General features: G+C 38.6%; 2 protein-coding genes across 2 annotated transcripts in view; one reads left to right on the top strand and one right to left on the bottom strand.

Annotated features, from left to right (window-relative positions):
- LOC137196633 (regulating synaptic membrane exocytosis protein 1-like) overlaps positions 1-19,440 on the top strand; it is a 275,917-nt gene that overhangs the window by 56,242 nt on the left and 200,235 nt on the right. The window lies entirely within an intron of this gene.
- The window catches only part of b3gat2 (beta-1,3-glucuronyltransferase 2 (glucuronosyltransferase S)), a 54,218-nt gene that overhangs the window by 23,929 nt on the left and 10,849 nt on the right, over positions 1-19,440 (bottom strand). Inside the window, exon 2 of the mRNA XM_067609396.1 lies at positions 691-835. Within this exon, the coding sequence (XP_067465497.1) occupies positions 691-835 (145 nt within the window). The remainder of the gene's footprint in view (positions 1-690; positions 836-19,440) is intronic.

Below are 19,440 nucleotides of genomic sequence, written 5' to 3'. Positions count from 1 at the left end.
ATACAAAGCACTGGGAACAAAAACGGGGAACAAGATTTCATTCACACCATTATTTCCTAAACAGCTAATCTGCAGTATAACAACAGAACCAGAGTAACTACGATAAACTCTCTACAAACGCCTTCTTTTTCAAACAAACCACTCCTTTCTCACTGTTTCACCCACTGTGTTTGAACCTCCAGATAACAACTGATCCATTTGAAGGATTTTATTCCAGCTTTTAATGAAAAGAAACAAGAGGTTGTGCAGGCTGAGTAAAACAATTTCATTTGTTTCCAATACTAAGCATTGTCTTGAATTAGCTTGAGATGCCCTACAAGATACGTTATGATGTCTTGCCTTTTGAGTTTTGAAGTGTTGAATAGAGGAAGGATAACAGCCGTCATTGCCATCTTTGAAGGACTAGTTTGACATTTTGGGAAATAGATGAGAAGATCAATAACACTCATGTCTGTGAGAGTGGTATCGACTTTCACATCAAACTCTGCAAAAAAAGTACGTAATTGTATTTCCCAAAATGTCTAACTACATTTTTAAGCACTGCCTCTAGGACTGACAAAAATATTTTCAACACATGGATTGTGTGTAAGGTGATTTGGATTATGAACATTCTGGTTATTTTGGTAGAACGAAAAAGAAAATCTACGATCAGTTTTATTAACAAAATGGTGTTTTTTGTGTTGCTCGTACCTGCCATGTCGGTGGCGAAAGGGCGGTCCGGTCTCCAGCCGGTGTACCAGCCCACAACTTTTCCCCCCGACACCAGGGGGCGTTCATACGCTCTGCCACCCACAAATCCAACAGGCCACACAGACACACCTCGAGTGCTCCGCATCTGCAAAGAGGAGGGAGGAAAATGGTTAGTTCAGTTAAACATCTGCATTCATCCAAGCTGATGTACAAATACAGTACACACAGGGCTGGGTGATATATTGAATTTTTGTTTGTGTGTGATGTGGAAATTGTCTACTTTCTAAAAACTGAATTATTACAAAAAGGGTTAATTTTAGTCAGGAAGAAAGGTAGATCATAGCTGGCTACATTAGCCGTCTTGAGTCATGACAGTAAACTAACAGTTACACTACAGTTTATGAGACCGTTGTGACTCCAGGTGGCCAGCCGGCTCAGGCTGTGAATTGAACTGTTGCTTCTACAAGAGAAATAAACTAAAAAAAAGATGAGGTATCATCTGTGGTTAAGAGAGGTCAAGCCACGGGAGTCAGCGGGACAGAGTGCAGGTTCTACTTGGTTCAGTTTGTCTCTACCTGCTGGTTAGCTAACACTGGCTAGCAGCAGTCCGCAGATATCAGGCTGATGTCAAGAAACAAAAACAGCAGGTGCAAATGAATTAATGGGTTCTGCTCTGTCGGTGCTGACACTGGCTATTAAAAAGGATGTCCATGCTATACTTAGTTAAAGTAATAGCAGTCCATGGGATAACCTGTGTTTTTTGAGTATGCTTTTTGGCCATATCGCCCAGCACTAAGTAAACACATAATTTCGTACAGTATTTAAAGTTGGCTGGTCATCCCACATGCAACTGAGAGGTAGGCAATAAGCTGTCCAAAGACCCCTGAAATTCAGTTGTAGAAGTAAAAGTCCATCAGACTTTTCATTTCATTTTCAACGCAGCCTCCTGTGTAATGAAGTGAAACCTGACCAAAGACCAAAGGCATTTGACAGTAGTGTCAGTTTTCTGGTTAATCACAACACAATTTCTGCAGACGCAAACCGGACGTGATGTCTGAGCGAGGTGGGAGTGGACACCATCAAATCAACGACCCCAGAAAGTCAGCACTGGTGATGTTGGTGACGAAATTCATTACTTCTGTGTCAGTTTGCATGAATGATTAGAGATCTTTAATTTCATCTGAAATGTGGGTGAGAGCAGCATACATGGACTCTGTGGCTAACTGAATGTAAGACTAAATGAAACTGTGCGGCGTGGAGCTGCCTTCCATTTTCACAGTGAATGAATTTGCACACAGCCGGAAGCAGTGCGACAAGAAATGAGACGGAGAGAGGGCGAGATAAAAGACAGAGAGATTGGGGGGGGGGGGTGGAATGAGTGAGGACCGCAGAGTTTTGTGTTGGGAGTATGAGACATCTGTATCTTGTCTTTGTGTGTAGATGCATATATGTGTGTGTGTACATGCTTGTGAATCTGTTTTCCAACCCTGGCCACCCTGAAGCCCATTCATTCAGACACTGCTCCTCATCGCTCACTTAAACAGCCTCCAGCCAGTCGCTCATGACAGAACAACAGAACAAAACCAAATCAGTAGGCAGCACTGCATTACTGCATCCAGACATCACTGAGTTCTAGCTTTTAAAGCCACGGGAAACCAAGTATATATACTGTATATATATGGCACTATATATGGAGATGATTTACACTTCTGTTGCAAACTTCCAAGCAATCATTCAGTTCAATTCAAAATACTTTATTCTTCCTTCAAGGACGGAGGTATACTGGAGACCTGGATGTGTGCACAGAAAGGCTGAATGCATTAGTTACCCCAAAACAGAAACAGAGAGCCTAGAAATGTAATTATTGGTCCATATTTCTTTTCACATTTCTGCCTGTCTTTCCAGTTTAATGAATGTAAGCAAAGCCTAATGGCAGCCCAGTGAGCGGTGTGTTTGCCCATACAGATACAGAAAGGGTTCATGTTGATGTAACAGTGATGAGGAGAACTGTCAATCTGCCATTGACAACCTAATTAAATGATACTGCCTCCAGCAAAATGCATATTGAGCCTTGTCAGAGATCAATGAAGAAGCAGAACTGTAGACTGCACATAGCAGGCTAGCAAATGTAAAAGATTGCTGATATGAACGTGCAGCTGCAAATTATTTGTGTAGTAAAAGTTTTTAGTAGATATCTTTACTGATGTGCAAATGTAGAAGAAAGAGACCGAAATGATTAGTAAGGATGTAAGATGTTAAAGGGAGGGAAGAAATCATGCAAAGTGTCAGCACTGAGTTCGTTACAGACACAAGGTTTCAGCCATGAACATTTGTCAGGCATTAAAATTCATAATGTGAAACAACACATTTTTTGGCTGTAAAATCAAATCTAAAAGGTGAACTAAATCTCAAACCCCTGAAACAATTATTCCATCAACAACATTTTGATGTGAGATTAGGTCCCCCTGTTGTTTCACATTATGAATTTGATGCCTGATGAAAGTCCATGACTGAAACATTTTGTCTTTAATGACCTCAGTGCTTTTTCCGCCGCAATTTCATTTTCCTGCATACATATCCACCTTCAGTTACCTTCACTAGCTTCAGTAGGTAACATGTTGAAATTTTCCAAATCTAAACTATTTTATTTTTCAGTGGAAAATATATTTTGGTCAAATCAGTGAGGATAATAAACATATTTATTTCATGCTTCTGATGCAGGTGAGTCCCAATTTTACAGTCAGCTTCTTACAGCTACTGTGACTGGAGACATATACAGAATAGTACACTTCAAATATGGCAGCCAAAGTGTATGTTGCATCATTAAGGGTCCGTGTTGTAGTATGCTCTATCAGACCTGATAACAATATCCAGCGTTGCCCATTTTGCCCTTTGTACGATCAATAATGCCACAAATTCCATAATGTACGATAATTTGATCATTTTGCGACACTTAGTATTTGTAATCAGTCTAGGCCATCTCATTTTAATTCATTTCTCAGGATAGTAAAATATGGATCCTACATCTATATTTATGCATGTCTTCTCACGTGATGTCTTTCCAGCCAATCATGCTTGCTGTGATGATGAATGTGACTCATGATCACGACATGAGAGATAGCTTACTGCTGTAAAAAAGTAAAGAAAAGGAGTGCTGATAAAGTAAGCATGTTATTTATTTAATTTCCATGTAGATGCTCAACAGGCTACAACTCATGTTGTTATAGTTTTCCATTATAGCCTTTAGTTTATTGAACAGCTATGCTTTTGTTTTCAGTGTTGGGACATTTTTATTTGAGTCCTGAAAAACTACCCCCTTCCACGCACCATATAACTACATCAATAAGTTTCAATTTTTTTAGTTGTTCATCTCAATAAAGAATGAAATTACACATTCACACCCACGTGTTCTCTTGGTTATGACTCTCATACAATAATTTTCCTCAAAATTTGATCATTTTAAGCCTCTGGTACGATACTTTAACATTTTCCATCTGGCAGCACTGACAATATCAGATGATATCCTGTTTCTCTTATTGTAGATGTTGAACATCAAAAACTAGTTGTGTTCAACCCAGGTTTTACAAAATGAGAAAATTGCATTATAACACTATATAACTATATAACTCTATACATATACAGTACTGTGCAAAAGTTTTAGGCACTTTAGATGTTTAGTTTCTTAATCATTATGCAGTACCATCAGACAGGCATCTGATCAGTCCCAAATTCAGTCTGCAGCATGACAATGACCCCGAACATCCAGCCAGAGTCATAAAAAACTATCTTCAGCAACAAGAAGAACAAGGAATCCTGCAACAGATGTATGCCCCCCCACAGAGCTCTGATCTTAACATCATGGAGTCAGTCTGGGATTACATGAAGAGACAGAAGCAGCTGTGACACCAAAATTCACAGAAGAACTGTGGCAACTTCTCCAAGATGCAGGAACAACCAAACTGCCAAGTACCTCGAAATACTGTGTGCAGGTATACTGAGGAGAACTGCTGCTATTAAAAGGCAAAGCTGTTCACAGCAAATATTGATTTTCTGTTTACTGAACTTCAAGTTCAGTAAACAGAAACAACCTGAAGTTAATAGATAAATAAAATCTATTCATGGCATTATTTTTGCAAGCATCCTCACTTTACTTTTAATGCCTAAATTGTACACACTACTGTTCATACACTAAATTTCGCCACTTTTTATCTCTGGAACAAGGTCTCAAATGAAGGATTTCTTGGGACTTAATATCATGGAGACAACCACCAACACCTCTAAAGCTCACAAGTTTGTTGTTTCTTCTCTGTTCATCTTGGTAGCTATGTTTTTCACCCTGCTCCTGGTCTTTATGCTAAGCTAAGCTAACCACATCCTTGCTCCAGCTCTACACAGACATAAGATTTATATCAATCTTTTATATAAAACTCCTGAATGATAAAAAGAAAAGGAAATGTCTTGCAAATTCCGGACAAACTGTCAATGTAAAACACATCACTTCTTGTATATCAGAGCAAAAAGGCTACAGGGAGTTTTGACCAGCACATGTAAAACATAATGTGGAAAAACAACAGTGACAGAGAGTCACTGTTGTTATGGCAGTGGGTTAAAGAATAGGAAATTGACATTTATTTATATAAAGCTGTCAGAGATGATAACTTTAATGAAGAGCATGAAGTGCAAGGACTTTATCTTTAGATCCTGCAGAAGGAAAGGAAGTAAATAAACTGAACATTGAGTTAAGAGTCCTCACTTCTACCTCAAGAAGAATGATGAGCATCTTCTCCTTTCCTTCACCTCTCGCTTCCCTTTCATTTCTCTTCCTCTTTCTGCCTATTTTACCCTACACTCCAGCACCTCTCTCCTGGCTGGGCCCCTGAGCGACGCCAGCAGCTTTGAAGCCCTTTCCCCGTTAATACTGTGGCCCCTTGAGTTCACCCATGTGACGCTAAAACCCTTCCCCCTCGTTTCTCTTTTGCTGTTGTCTGCCTTCCACTCTCAGGTCATTTTTCAAAGACTCTGGCTCCACTGCTTTGTAAAAACACAGATTAAAAGAAAACAAGAGGAAGAGGAAGAAAAGAGAGACTGACTCTATGTGCTGGTCGTTCCCAGATCATTCCTGGAGTACGATCGTTATTTTGGCTTAGCGTTTAAGACCTAGTTTGACTGCTAATGATCCTCTGGTTTGAATGCTGCGCCTCAAAGCTCAGCGCATTCTGACACATTATTAGAGAGAGTTAGAATGGAAAGAGTCCATGCAAACATATTCGGAAACTGTGGCTGGACTTACAAGGGGCCCAATTTTCAACAGTTAGAAGACCAACATTTGATTTGGGCTTTGGAATATTTTTTTTCCTCTGCTTAGTCTGTCTTTAGAAACTAGAGTTGCACTATAGAATGCTGAAAATTCATACAATTTCCTGCTTAAATGCATTACGGTAACAGTTATCTTTGCTGTCTTCAGAGGTTTTCACAAGTCATTTTCAAGCACTTTCAAAGTGTTTACAAGCATGTTGCAGTTTCCTGAAGTATCATCCAAGTCAAAATATTCATATTTTTTTATATGTTTCTCTGCAGTGAAGAAAATAAATGATTGTTTGTTTATATCCTCTCAAAGGTCATGTCTTCCTATAGATGAAATTGCCTTAAACATCTCCACAAGAAAACCACCATAAAGATTAAAAGGGATTCAGAGAACGCCAGCAGAATGTAACTTTCTACTGAATCTTTATCGTCATGTCACACACTGTACTGGAAGTTGGGAATGAGCAGCAAACGCCATAGAAAAGAAGTAATATTGTATTTTTTTAATGCAAGTTTGGTTGTCTCATTTGATAAACCCTGAGTTATTCTCATGAGTTCATATAAAGCTTCACACAAATTTCAGCTTTTACACTATTACATGCTCTCATGACGGTATAATGTAATCCTAATACACGACAATTTTACTGTTCATTTACACTTAATGAAATCTGCCTTGACATGTTTCTGTCTTATTGTTTAATGTCAACCTGTCTATTAAAATGACAGATTAACAAATAACACCTAATGACAAACATCTAATGTTAAATGCACAATACATAATTTTCTGCCGGTAAGGGTCTCAATCAAAACAACAACAAAAGACGGAGTTTGATGATATTGTGAAGTAGCGTGGGATCATGGGAGTTGTTGTCTTCATTGTTTAACACCCACCATTGCTGTACGGCATCTCCCAGTTAGGATTCCTTCAGTGTTCATCATTCAAGAGATTTTTACTGGGAGCCAAATTATCCGAGGAGGTCTCCTCCACTCCAAAACACTGACTAAAGCAGTTTCATGTAAAAAAACAGTGTTTCTCCAATGCTGTTTAGCGGACAGAGGACGTTCAGTGTTTTGGTTTAACGAGTGACCGTGTTAACTGGTGACTCTCAGCTGGGTGCTCGTAGTGACGGCAGCTGGCTCCTCAAAGCCTTACCAAATTTATGTTAATCAATATATATCTTTGTTTATTATCTACACAAACCATTTACGTAAGTTAAACTGTGCTCAGCAAGAAGCATTCACCTCATACCATTTCTTATAATGTGGGAAACAAAATGTAGCTATTAGTTCGCAGTGCATAGTCTATCTGGATTTCATACAGTTATCCTCAACTGGAAAGTGGCTCATATTCAACCAATTAACCTGCTTTGTCATTGTGTACACACAATATGTTCAGGTAAATATTGTGTAAATTGTGTGGTCCCCCGGTTTGACCAGCCTACCGTCTGTTTAACTTGTGACCATCAGTTTGGATACTATAATACTACTACTCATAATAATATACTGCAACAACTTTCAGCATTTCCTCTAACTACTCTTGACAAGCTAACATTTAAAACTATTAATTTCATAAAAATAAGTGAAGAAATATTCTTGTTGGTGACACATTCAATTAACATAATGTTAGACAAAGAGGGCAAGATGAATATATACTGTACTGAACATTCATTTTAAGATAATATAAGGCATTTAAGAAGATAACTACATGTTCTGTTCGTGACTCCATCACTGTGACAACCATGGCGCATCCAGCTGAAAGTCAGTTAACATGGTCACTTGTTAAATCATAACACCAGAGGGGTTGCGAGCTGACCTGCTGCTAACGTTTGATCAGCTTCTCTGATAACTTAAGATCCAGACATCTGATGACTAAAATCCTTCATCTGGTTTAAAGATATAGTTAAAAACAACCAAGATCTAAAAATGTATTGTAAAAATGTGGCTTAAAACTGAATAAAAAGTGAATTTATGACAGAGCTTCTGGCGGATATGGCACCACTGACAGGTGACCAAATGAAATGGACCTTGATTCAAATTACGGATTTCTCTGGGCTTGAAAATTGTTGGAAACATTTGGGAGAATGTAAGTACAGAACTCAACAAAATATATAATATAGGTCTAGTTGTTTTCAGACATCTTAATGTGGAAAGGAGACATTTTGGGCCATATAGATGATGTCATGACTCACCACTGTTTTTTTTTTCTTTTTTTTGGCCATTTATAAGCTAGCTTATATTATGGTCTAAAGACTAATGTCTTTGCCAACAGTTCCTCCTATTTGTGTTTTCCTAAATGTTTTCTGAGCTTGTATGTTTAGTTAGCTGCAGGCTGTAAAACTAAAACAATGAGCTGAGAAATGCTTAAAAGCTCCACAGAGGTGAGGAGAACTGCAGATATTACACACAGTCATTTTACTCATTGGTTATGCAAAAATATTGATGAGGGCAGCTTTAAATTAGCTATTTTTGTAAACTGATCTTGGATTTGCCATTTTCGGCTCCAAATGATTCAGAAACTTGGTGATTAGTGTAGGAGAAATCATTTCCACATGAGACAAATGACAGCTATGCGAGTTGTGCATTCGACTAATCAGGTGGAGGAAGGGTACATCATGCAAATGTCTGATTAAAAGTGAAAGCTGTCAATTGCTTTAGCATTCAATTCGTGAGCTGAAAACTGTGGGTGAAGTAACAGGCTACCCTATTACTGCTTTCCCTCTTGTTGTCTTCAAAGCTATCATTTAGTCATTATGACTGGACTGTGTCCAGGTTATGTAGTTATCTGTGTGCAATGTGAGTCTGGCCAACTAGGGTTGAAGTGTCATGAGATTACAGAACCAGCAAAATCACACCCAGATCCAGATCTCTCTGTTACTGAATCTGAGGAAAAATCTGAGGAAAATCACATTAAAATGACAAGAGCAATCTTTGATTCAGCATACAGAGCAACATTTGACAGGCAGAGATGATCAGGAGGTGTCCAAATTCAGTTCATTGATTTAATCAAGTTCAACTCTTTAATAAAATGATATCATAGCATGATAAAAAGTTATATTACATCAGCTTTGTAGGCAGTTTGGAGCTGATATCAGAAAGATACAGTATTTTGGTCCTGATGCAGGTAGCATGACTACAGATGTTGTCTCAATTTTCATTTTCAATGTCATTGCAGGCCGTCTTATCAACAACTCAATGTCAGAATGTTTGCTGGGAGCCATACAAAGCCGTGGGGGTGACAGTGCTTAAACAGATGGTACATTATTCTGCTCGGTGGCGACTGCTTTATACATGCTGTTTTTTGTGCCACCATCTGCAGAGTACTGCTGGCACAGGAAAAGTTTGCAGCACAAACTTCTAGTTATACCTTTATTCATACAGGGAAGGTTGCCTGAGCATATAGTACAAGCTGTTATACAGCAATGCCCTGTTGGCAGTTACAATGAAAAATAAATCAAATAATGGTTTGGTGTGCTGACATGCTGCGGTAAGCGTATTGTCTCATTTCAGTTCCGTGCTATGTTACTGATAGCGTTTTTGCTGCTCTCAAGTCAGTTAATTTTACTATATTCTTCACTACCTGCTGTACATTTAAACTTACACTAGTTCTGCTAAAGCACTCTTAGCTCTCTTCTTTTAGTGACTTTCTTGCTAATCCCATAGTTGGTTATACGCTATTCAGATCTGCTAGCTGCTTTAGCTTAGCAGTTAGTGATGGCTTCTCTCTCTCCTTCTCACTCTGCACTCTCTTCCTCGGTGTGTCATATGTTGAGCTATTCCTCTGCCTCCTTTAGTGATAATGGTACATGTAAAAAATGTAGTTTATTTGCAGTGTTGGAGGCGAGGCTCAGTGAATTGGAAGCTTGGCTCCGTACGTATGGAAAACCGGTCATTGCCTACTGTAGTTAGCCAGCCCTCAGTAGCCAGTGCAGGCCAACCTAGCGTAGCTTCTACTCCCCTGGTAGTTCCTGAGCTGCCGGGAAGCCAGGGTGGCTGGGTGACTGTCTGAAGAAAGCAAAGCCCTAAACAAAAGCCCAAGGTTCACCACCAACCAGTTCACATGTCTAAGAGGTTCTCCCCACTCAGCATCATAGTAGCTGAAACCAATTGTGATTACTGGCAGCTTCATAGTGAGAAATGTGAAGTTAGCAAAACCGACAACCATAGTCAAATGTGTTCCTGGGGCCAGAGCGGGCGACACAGAATCCCACTTAAAGCTGCTGGCTAAGGATTAGTGTAAATATGGTAAAATTACGTCAGAAGTAACGTCTCCTAATTATGCCAAGCGGAGGTCACTAAAATGAATGTTGTATGTGTGTACATATGCAAAGACAATGTCGGACTCTGTAGTTTTCTCTGGGCCCCTGCCAAACCTGACCTGACATGGGTTTTCTGGGGAAGACCTGGTCTGATTAAGAGATACAGCATACATCCCACTTTGGATGGAGCTGCTCTCATAACCAGAAATATGGCTGAGTCTATTAGTAGGTGAAAACCATGACAACCCAGAGTTGAGACCAGGAGGCAGAGCCGCAGTCCTACACGCTTCTCTGCACTTCTATTAGGACAGTTATCCACCCAAAAACCCATGGAAACTGCCCCCTGAACACTCAAATCAATTAAATCTAAGTAAACAGAAGAAGAGTCATACATAAAAATCTAATAAAAATTAACACCACCACTGCAATAGTACAACAAAGTAGGAGAAGTAAATGAGGACTTTTAAACATTATATCTCTGTCATCTAAAACTGTATTAATAAACAATCTAATATCAGATTATCATGCTAACTTTAGTCCCTGATAATCTTGTTGATAGTGCCGCAGGCATTAAGGAACTGCATTAAGCTGGTTTAAGTCCTATTTATCAGATCGATTTCAGTTTTGTACACACTATGGATGAATCCTCCATGCACAAAAAAGTTAGATACAGAGTTCCACAAGGTTCTTTGCTTAGACCAATACTATTCACTTTATATATGCTTCTTTAAGGTAATATTAGGGAACACTCCATACATTTTCATTGTTATGCAGATGATACCCAATTATATTTATCAATGAAGCTTGATGAAACCAATCAGTTAACTAATCTCCAAGCATGCCTCAAGGACATAAGACCTGGATGACCTGCAATTTTCTGCTACTAAACTCAGACAAAACTGAAGTTATTGTGCTTGGCCCTAAACACCTTAGAAACACATTATTTAATGATATAACTACTCTAGATGTCATTGCCCTGGCCTCCAGCACCACTGAAAGGAATCTGGGAGTTATCTTTGATCAGAATATGACCTTTAACTCCCACAAAATTTCAAGGACTGCCCTTTTTTCACTTACGTAACATTGCAAAAATCAAGCACATCCTGTCTCAAAAAGATGCAGAAAAACTAGTCCATGCATTTGTTACTTCAAGGCTGGATTATTGCAATTCCTTATTATCAGGCTGCCCCAACAAGTCTCTAAAAATTCTCTAGCTTGTCCAGAATGCAGCTGCATGTGTACTGACACAAAACTAGAAAAAAAGATCATATTTCTCTCGGAACAGCAGAGTTTCACCAGCTCCCTGTAAAATCCAGAATAAAATCCCAGGCTTACTTGTGGTTCCTAGAATCTCCAAAAGTAGAATGGGAGGCAGAGCCTTCGGCTATCAGGCTCCTCTCCTGTGGAACCATCTTTCAGTTTTGGTTCAAGATGCAGACACTCTCTCTACACTTAAGAGTAGGCTTAAAGCTTTCCTTTTTGATAAAGCTTATAGTTAGGGCTGGCCCAGGCTAGCCTTGGACCTAGCTTTGGCCTTGGATCTTCCCCATAGTTTTGTGCTTTCTCCTCTTGCAGGAAACCTTTGACTGCGAACCGCCTGCTGTCCACCGTGGTCCAGCTTGGAGCCCACTGCTGCTGCTATTATTATTAGTCATTTTTGCCCACTGCTACTGCTATTAGTAGTCATATTTCTATTATTATTATTGTTGTTATTGTTATTGTTGTTGTCGCTGTGCTTGTCTGTGTCTCTCTCTTCCCTCTCTCCCTCGCTCTTTCTCTCTCAACCCAACCGGTCAAGGCAGATGGCCACCCACCTAGAGCCCAGTTCTGCTTGAGGTCTACCTAGAGCCCAGTTCTGCTTGAGGTCTAGACCTGTTCTATATGAAAAGTGCCCTGAGATAAGTTCTGTTGTGATTTGGCACTATATAAATAAAATTGACGACTAGAATTGACTTAATGTGACAACAACAGACACATAGAAAATAACAAAGAGAGAATGGAAGCACAGTAAGAGGCAGGACGGCATTGTTATTGAGAATAGGCTGCAATGGTTTTTTGGGAGGATTTCAGATGATTCCACAGGAGTGGTTTGTTAATAGTAAAAGCAGCCTTTCCTAAATCAGGTCTGGTATAGTGTTCATAAAGCACCAACTAGAGTTCAGTATAGAGCAGCATAAATGAGATAGATATAAGATGGCAATTTTCAGACATTAGGGCTTTTATAATACCAATGGTTATTACATTTGCACACAACAGTGAGTGTAATTATCTCCAGTAATGAACCTAAGAGTTCAATTGTAAAGAGAATCTAAAAGTGGAGGCAGCAGCATGTCTATAAGCGACGTCTAAAAAATACATAACTAAGAGGAAAACTGCTTCAAAAAGCTTCTTTTGCAGGTTGTCTATAAGATATTTAAATGTACATCTCTCATAGCGCCACATGTCAAGATATTTATATTCTCTGACCCTGTCGCAATAGTGATACGCAAATTAATTTAGAACAGAATGAATTTTACTTTATTGGCATTAAGTGCCAATTTAAATTTAATAAGAACATGCTGCATTACCTTTATGGAGTTTTAATTTATCCATGGTTAATTTAACAGATTCTGCTGCACAGTACAAAATAATATAATTCCTTTAAATATAAATAATTGGCCTCATGCAAGAAATGCTCATACAAACAGATTTATTCTTATATGGTACATACAAGTGTTTTAAGAGAACTTGTCTCATTCACAGATTTTCTCTTTTTCTGAATTTTATCTCAGGTATGAACAAAATTCACAAGTTGCCTGGTCTGTCATGTGAGCCATAGTTTCCCCCTCTACAGGGGGAACAACTTGACTTAACGAATTATAATGCCTTATTCTGTATGAATTTGGAGTTTAAATATGATACCAGGATCATCTAAAATACTATATATATATATATATATATATATATATATATATATATATATATATATATATATATATATATATATATATATATATATATATATATATATATATATATATATATATATATAGTACCACTACTGACACTGCTAAATTTGTTATGTTTTTGTCTGATGATTTCAGACAGTCGGACTTTAGCGATCTGAAAGCCTTCTTTTTCACTCTTGAGTAACATTTTTGTGAGAGAAACTTGGGGTGGCAGGCATTGCCTTTTTTTTTTTGCAATTTAGGGATGTTGATTAAGCTAATGACCAAATCTCATGAACACACACCTACTCGTGAACAGGTGGCATTTATCGAATTGAAATGTTGCAGTTTAAAGACTTGGAACACTCATACTAGCAAGCCTCACAGTAAAAAACAAGAGATTTAGGATAAGAACACAAAAATGATCTTGCATGACCATATAAATGGTGAGCAGCACAGGCCCCAAAACGGTTCCATGTGGCATGCGATTAGTAGCAATTCAGACTGGGCCATTTCAACCCTCACACACTGATGAAAATCATCTAAAACAAATTTAACAGCGAAGAGGTTGCTGAGGTTGGTATAGACATAGGTGGGCGTCCAATAGAGTGAATGCCTCCAGTTGATTACTGATTAGCAATTCCAGGAATCTGACAGGCAAGACAACTTGGAAAATGGATGATTTTTATTAAGCTCACAGCCATCTTATGAAGACGGACCACTTTTTCAAATTCTGGTAACCATGCAAGACAACATCAACAACATTTGCAATGAATGACCTAACAGAGGTATTTTTTAGGAGAGACCTAGTGTGAACCAGTGGCAGTAAAATGTTGAAAGCTGATTACAGATTATTCTGGATTAATGATAAAGAACTATCAGATTTCATATCAGTATATAACGATTTACTTGTCTACCAGAATTTAGCAGGTCTGAGTAGAAACTAGAAAGTAGTATTCTGACTTGGCAGCTCTAACTGTAAATGTGCATTCATTCCTTTAACACCTAAATACTAACCAGTAGGCTGGTTCCTCTGCCTCTGGCCCTTACCCAGGCTTTCTTTACTGCCAATTCAGGTGTAAACCAGGAGCCCAGTCTATCTTTTATCCATTGATTTTAACATCATCTTGTTTTTAACACTCACCAGACCAATTTCTAAACAGATATAGCTACTTTGATTTTTTTACTGTTAGGGCATATTATATTGCAGAGAAAAATGTTATTGTTTTGAAGTCCTATTTAGGTTTTACAGTATCAGAACAGCAGAGTTTCAAACACTCTCCAACACTGCAACAATCTTGGGAAAGTATTGAGTCGAGCAAAAGAAAAAATCAATAAAGCCTCGAATGTAATCCTCTGCACAGAAAGGCCTCTATTTTGGGAAATGTGTGCATGTGAGTGTGTGATTTTTAATGCTTATTGTGTCACTGGAAGTTTAGTAAAAATCCATATTTTCTCAACAACATACAAATATTCGTTACAGTGGGAACGAAAGTGCACAGCCCATCTTTTTAGGCTGGCATACAGCTCCATGAAATCAATATAGTGTATTCATCACAGCAAACTGATTATGTTGTGTGAAGAAAGGATTTTAAAGGGAAGAAAACAAATATAAGAACAAAGAATGTCAACTTTTCTGAAAACATATCACATTTTTTAAAATATATTTGCGATTGCGAGCTGCCCTGCGTGATCTCAGTCTCATTCTATGCAGCTACAGAGCAGAAGCAAGTCCTACATTTTATTCCTACAGTCCGCAGTAAATCCAGTCCATATCTGAGAACACGAACAACTCTCAGGAGGCTAGAAACCCCACATCTCAACCTTGTGATCAAGTTTGTCATCAAGAACAAACTGCAGCTTCAGGGACTGACTTGGGGAAGAAAAATAGTAAAGGTTGCAGCGAGAGTACACAGTGGGATTTTGTGGAGATAAAATGTCTAGTTCTGGAGTGCCACTACTCCACAAGAATAACTCTGTGGGTCCACAACAATCAGGCTCATAGTCACACTGAAGAAGAACATACAGTCATCGGACACAGTATATTTAACCTTGTCTGCTTTCACACTCTGTTTTGTAGAGGTTTGCAGCAACAGTATGCTGAAAAATGTCTGACAACTTGGCTACAGGAAATATATCGATGTCATTGGCCTGAACGTATCATATGTATCGTACAACAATGTTGGTTAGGGCTTTATACTCCTGGCTGTAGACAGATCTTATATAGAAGGGACTTCCTTTAGATTGTCAGAATACTGCATGACACATTTTGATATACCGATTGCCTGCCATTCTCCAAGCACTTGTCGATAAATACTTATTGAACCTTCAGTCACTCTCCAGTCATCTTTGTATCGCCTCCATCCTGGGTAAAGAAGGAGGAATCATTTTTATCTATCAGTTTCCAATATAGTGTATGAATTTAGTTCTCAACTGTTGTCTATCTAGAGGAGACTCTCTGCAGCAGGCACATCAGCCCTGTACTCTTTATCTGGGTGTCAGTTTGACCAGGTTTCTCAAAAGAGAACAAAATAATCTGTTCAACAAAATGAAGAAATCTATCAGACCACATTCTGTGACAGTAACATACAATTAATTCACTTGAATCTTAAAATCCACAATTCATAAATGCACATCCTTTGTTCTGATGCTGCTTTGAATAGGGCCTTTGAATATCCGTCATTGTTTATTTTCAAAATTTAAAGGACCATCTGGACATTTTCCATGTAGATTCAGCACATCACGCAAAATCATGGTGCATAGTGATAACATATACTACAAATAACATAATATATCTTTAGTTTTGCCCATGTAAAAAGTATTCCATTCAGATAACGGCATAACTTCATGCAGCTTGAAAACAAGATTCAGTGAACATCAAAGTTGCATATCACCTCATCTGTGGCAAGACAATTCATGGACGTTTTCAATTTTAGATTTAAAGTCATAGATTTAAAACTCATTGATGTTGAAAAAATAAAAATGAGTCAAATGTAGAAAAATCTCTATTGTAAAGAGAATGATTTTGGATACCCTTAAAACTTTACACTTTAATGATCTGAATGAAGAATACAATGAGTTTTTCTGTATAGTATTCACTGTTAAATGAACGGCTCCTTGCTTGATGTCCACAGTGTGTACACTGCACCAGTTCTCTTCATATTCTCATGTAGACACTGAGAGATACTGCTTTAAGTGTTCTTCTTTTTATGATTAGAATGTGTATTAAAGGTCCAATATATGACATTGAGCCTCACTGGATGTCCAGCAAACAACTATTTGCTATGTAAAGATATAGTGGAGTAATGGCGGCCTGAGCAGTGAATGAAGTCACACTCCCTCTATGTGTGTTGTTATCTGAGCTTCTCTGCTCTTTGTTTTGGTAGCTGCGCCGACCGTGCATGCTTGTTAGTGTGTGTGAGCGTGCATGTTAGTGCATATGAGTCCCTCCGTGTCTTCCATGTCTGTTTCCAAGATGGTGGCTACATCACAAACTTTTTCAAATTACAGCAAAAAAGTACACCAAAATATGTTTCTGAAAGCATTTGAAAAATAGGCAATGCAGTGACAGAAATTTGATCTATATTTGATCAACATTGCCTAGATTGACAGTTTGATCTGAGTTTCATGAGTTGTCACTTTCTTTCTTTTTTTTCCCAACTTTATTGAGTAAACGACACACATTTGTTATGGTGTGAGATGTTGGTGCTATAGTGCGACATCTAGTGGCTGAATGTCATGTATTGCAACTTTAACATTTGATATATGAGAAAATTTCATGGATGAGTCAGTGGTGGATTTTGCTCACATTTCCAGTTTCCACCTTCTTCCTTGTTCTAATGACTGCTCATTGATTGTTGTGTTATGTATCTGATTACCTTGCCAGGTGCCAAGTATCTTAAAGTGACTCACCTGCATGTTTCCTATTTAAGAGGCATTTATTTTGTGTGGTTTTGACATTGACAAGGATTTTTTTTCTGAGCGCAGTGACTCAAACATACCTCCAGTAGTGGCAGTTAGTGACTTGACACCAAGAGAGACACTCACACCAACAGCTACTAAAAGCAACTAGTTGCCTTTGACTTTGCTGCTGCTGGGATGAAGTTAGAGAATACAAACTAGGTGGGACCAAAACCATCTACAGTAGAATAATGAATATTTACATTATACAAGCACCAAAGATAAAACCCAGAAGAAGAATAAATTTTTCCATAAATACAGATTCCTATAAATAACTAAATGCCACACAGCAATCAGTCTACTTACTAGTCTTACTTACATTTGTGCAATTCTTCCAACATACATTCTGTTGTGCTAATCGTTCAATTCTTCAATTATAGTATGTTTTGCTATTTTTTATTGCCACACAACAACATTTTTTCTAACCTCCCTTAGTATCCCTGATTTTCACTGTTGTCACCTGGTGTTCTCCCTAGATTTGGGTGTTGTCGTGATTCAACAATGGGAATGATTTCCATCTTCTTCTGCTTCAACTTTTCTGACTGGATCACAGCAGGCTCTCTATTCTGACCCTCCACAGTTTCTTTGCTTCACTGATAAAGCTGTAAAGGCCGTTCTGTACTGTACATTAGTTTAGGGTGTATAGTATGGAGCCCACAGTAGACACTGTTATACATTAAAAACTCTCTGTAGCTACTGTCTCATTATCAATATGGATATCTTCACTAGAGGGCAGACGCTGCACTGAGATAACAAATAATTCATCTTTGCCGCACATGAAAAATAATTTCAGATGCAGCCGACTGCACGACAACCTGTAAGTCCTGACAAATGATAGCACCAGCAGCTCAGTCAGTAAACGCATGCTATTTACAAGTAAACAAAAGAAAAGCTGGGGGTGAAAAATACAGCGCTGAGAGGAATCACATTTCATTTGACTCGTAGCCAGGACACTGTCTCGGAGCAGTGCGGCTCAGTCGGGTAATCAACTCTGTCTCCCTTCCCTGCAAACAAATAGGTGAGAAGTGAATTGTGTGTACACACAAAGAGACTCTTAATGATGAAGTATATGAAATCCATTATGGATGTTCTAGTTTCCTGCCACCTGCCCCGGAGAAAGAACCATCATTGTGTTGTTTGCACACCAGGATGAGTGTTCAGGTGGCTGGGCTGGGTGTGATTTTAATCAAGCGTATTTTTATCTGTGCATTATTAATATGCATGGCAGAGGCAATCTGAGAAAGGGAGGAAAGAAATGAGCTGGGAGAAAATGAATGAATCAAATTAGGGGGGCTGGGGACGGGCTATGAAACTGTGATGCAATGGTGCATGATATGTGCGCAGGTTGAATGCTTTATGGGTTTATGTGGAGAAAAAAAATTAAAGAGATGAAGGTGCTTGCATATTGAGTATGTAGATGTGTGTGTGGAGGTGCATGAGTATAAATGAGTGATTTCGGTGAGAATGCCCACAAACCTGAACACATACTGTACTATAATGTCGCAATGTTTCTTGTCTTGCCAACTGTGTTTGTGTTTGTATACTGTACGTGCATTTGTTTGTGTGTATATATTCTATATGTACAATGTGATTTTATGCAGAAACAAAAATATTTATAATGAAATCCTGCAGTCTTGTCACCCAATTCACAAAGTGTTGCAGTAACAGGAAGTGCAAGACCTAGAAGAGCCTCTAACTCTCGTGAGTTACAGTTATTTTGATTTTTTGTATTATGTGGCGCATTAAATAGTTGTTAAGTTAATAATAGTTTGCCAGTTTTGGAAATATGCTTAGCGTATTTCCTCAAATAAAAGACGGTAGTCAATTAAACCCAGGTCTCCAATAATGGCCGGGGCGTGGTTGACACGAACAAATAAAGGCTGGCCCTAAAAACAGGCCTGGGAAAAAACAAGGGTGGATAAACTCCTGGTGCCTGTTATATAATGTGCATACCAGTTAAGCATAAATAGTAGTTATCTGGATGTAACTCCAGTTTTATGAGTACATGCGTTGGCCTCTAGCTGACTGTTACAGAGAGAGGAGGGGAATGGAGGAGAAGCGATATCGTTTAAATACAGGGATAACGTCAGCAACACTATGGGCATGGCTAATCAGGGTAACTTGGCTAAGCTGGTGAGCATAGATTTATGAGCATGCTACTCGCATGCTACAGCTAAGTAGCGCACTTCCAAAATGTTCTGGGTGGAAATCAAGTGCTAGAATTATTGTTCCACATGTGGGAGTAAGGGGACTACTGGTGATGTAGTAACAAACATTTAAGAGAGCAAACGGAAGCAGAAAAC

Source organism: Thunnus thynnus, chromosome 14 (genome assembly GCF_963924715.1).
Source record: "Thunnus thynnus chromosome 14, fThuThy2.1, whole genome shotgun sequence".
In the NCBI taxonomy this organism is placed as follows: Eukaryota; Metazoa; Chordata; class Actinopteri; order Scombriformes; family Scombridae; genus Thunnus; species Thunnus thynnus.
Note: the sequence above shows the minus strand (reverse complement) of the source record. Positions and strands in the feature narration are given on the sequence as shown.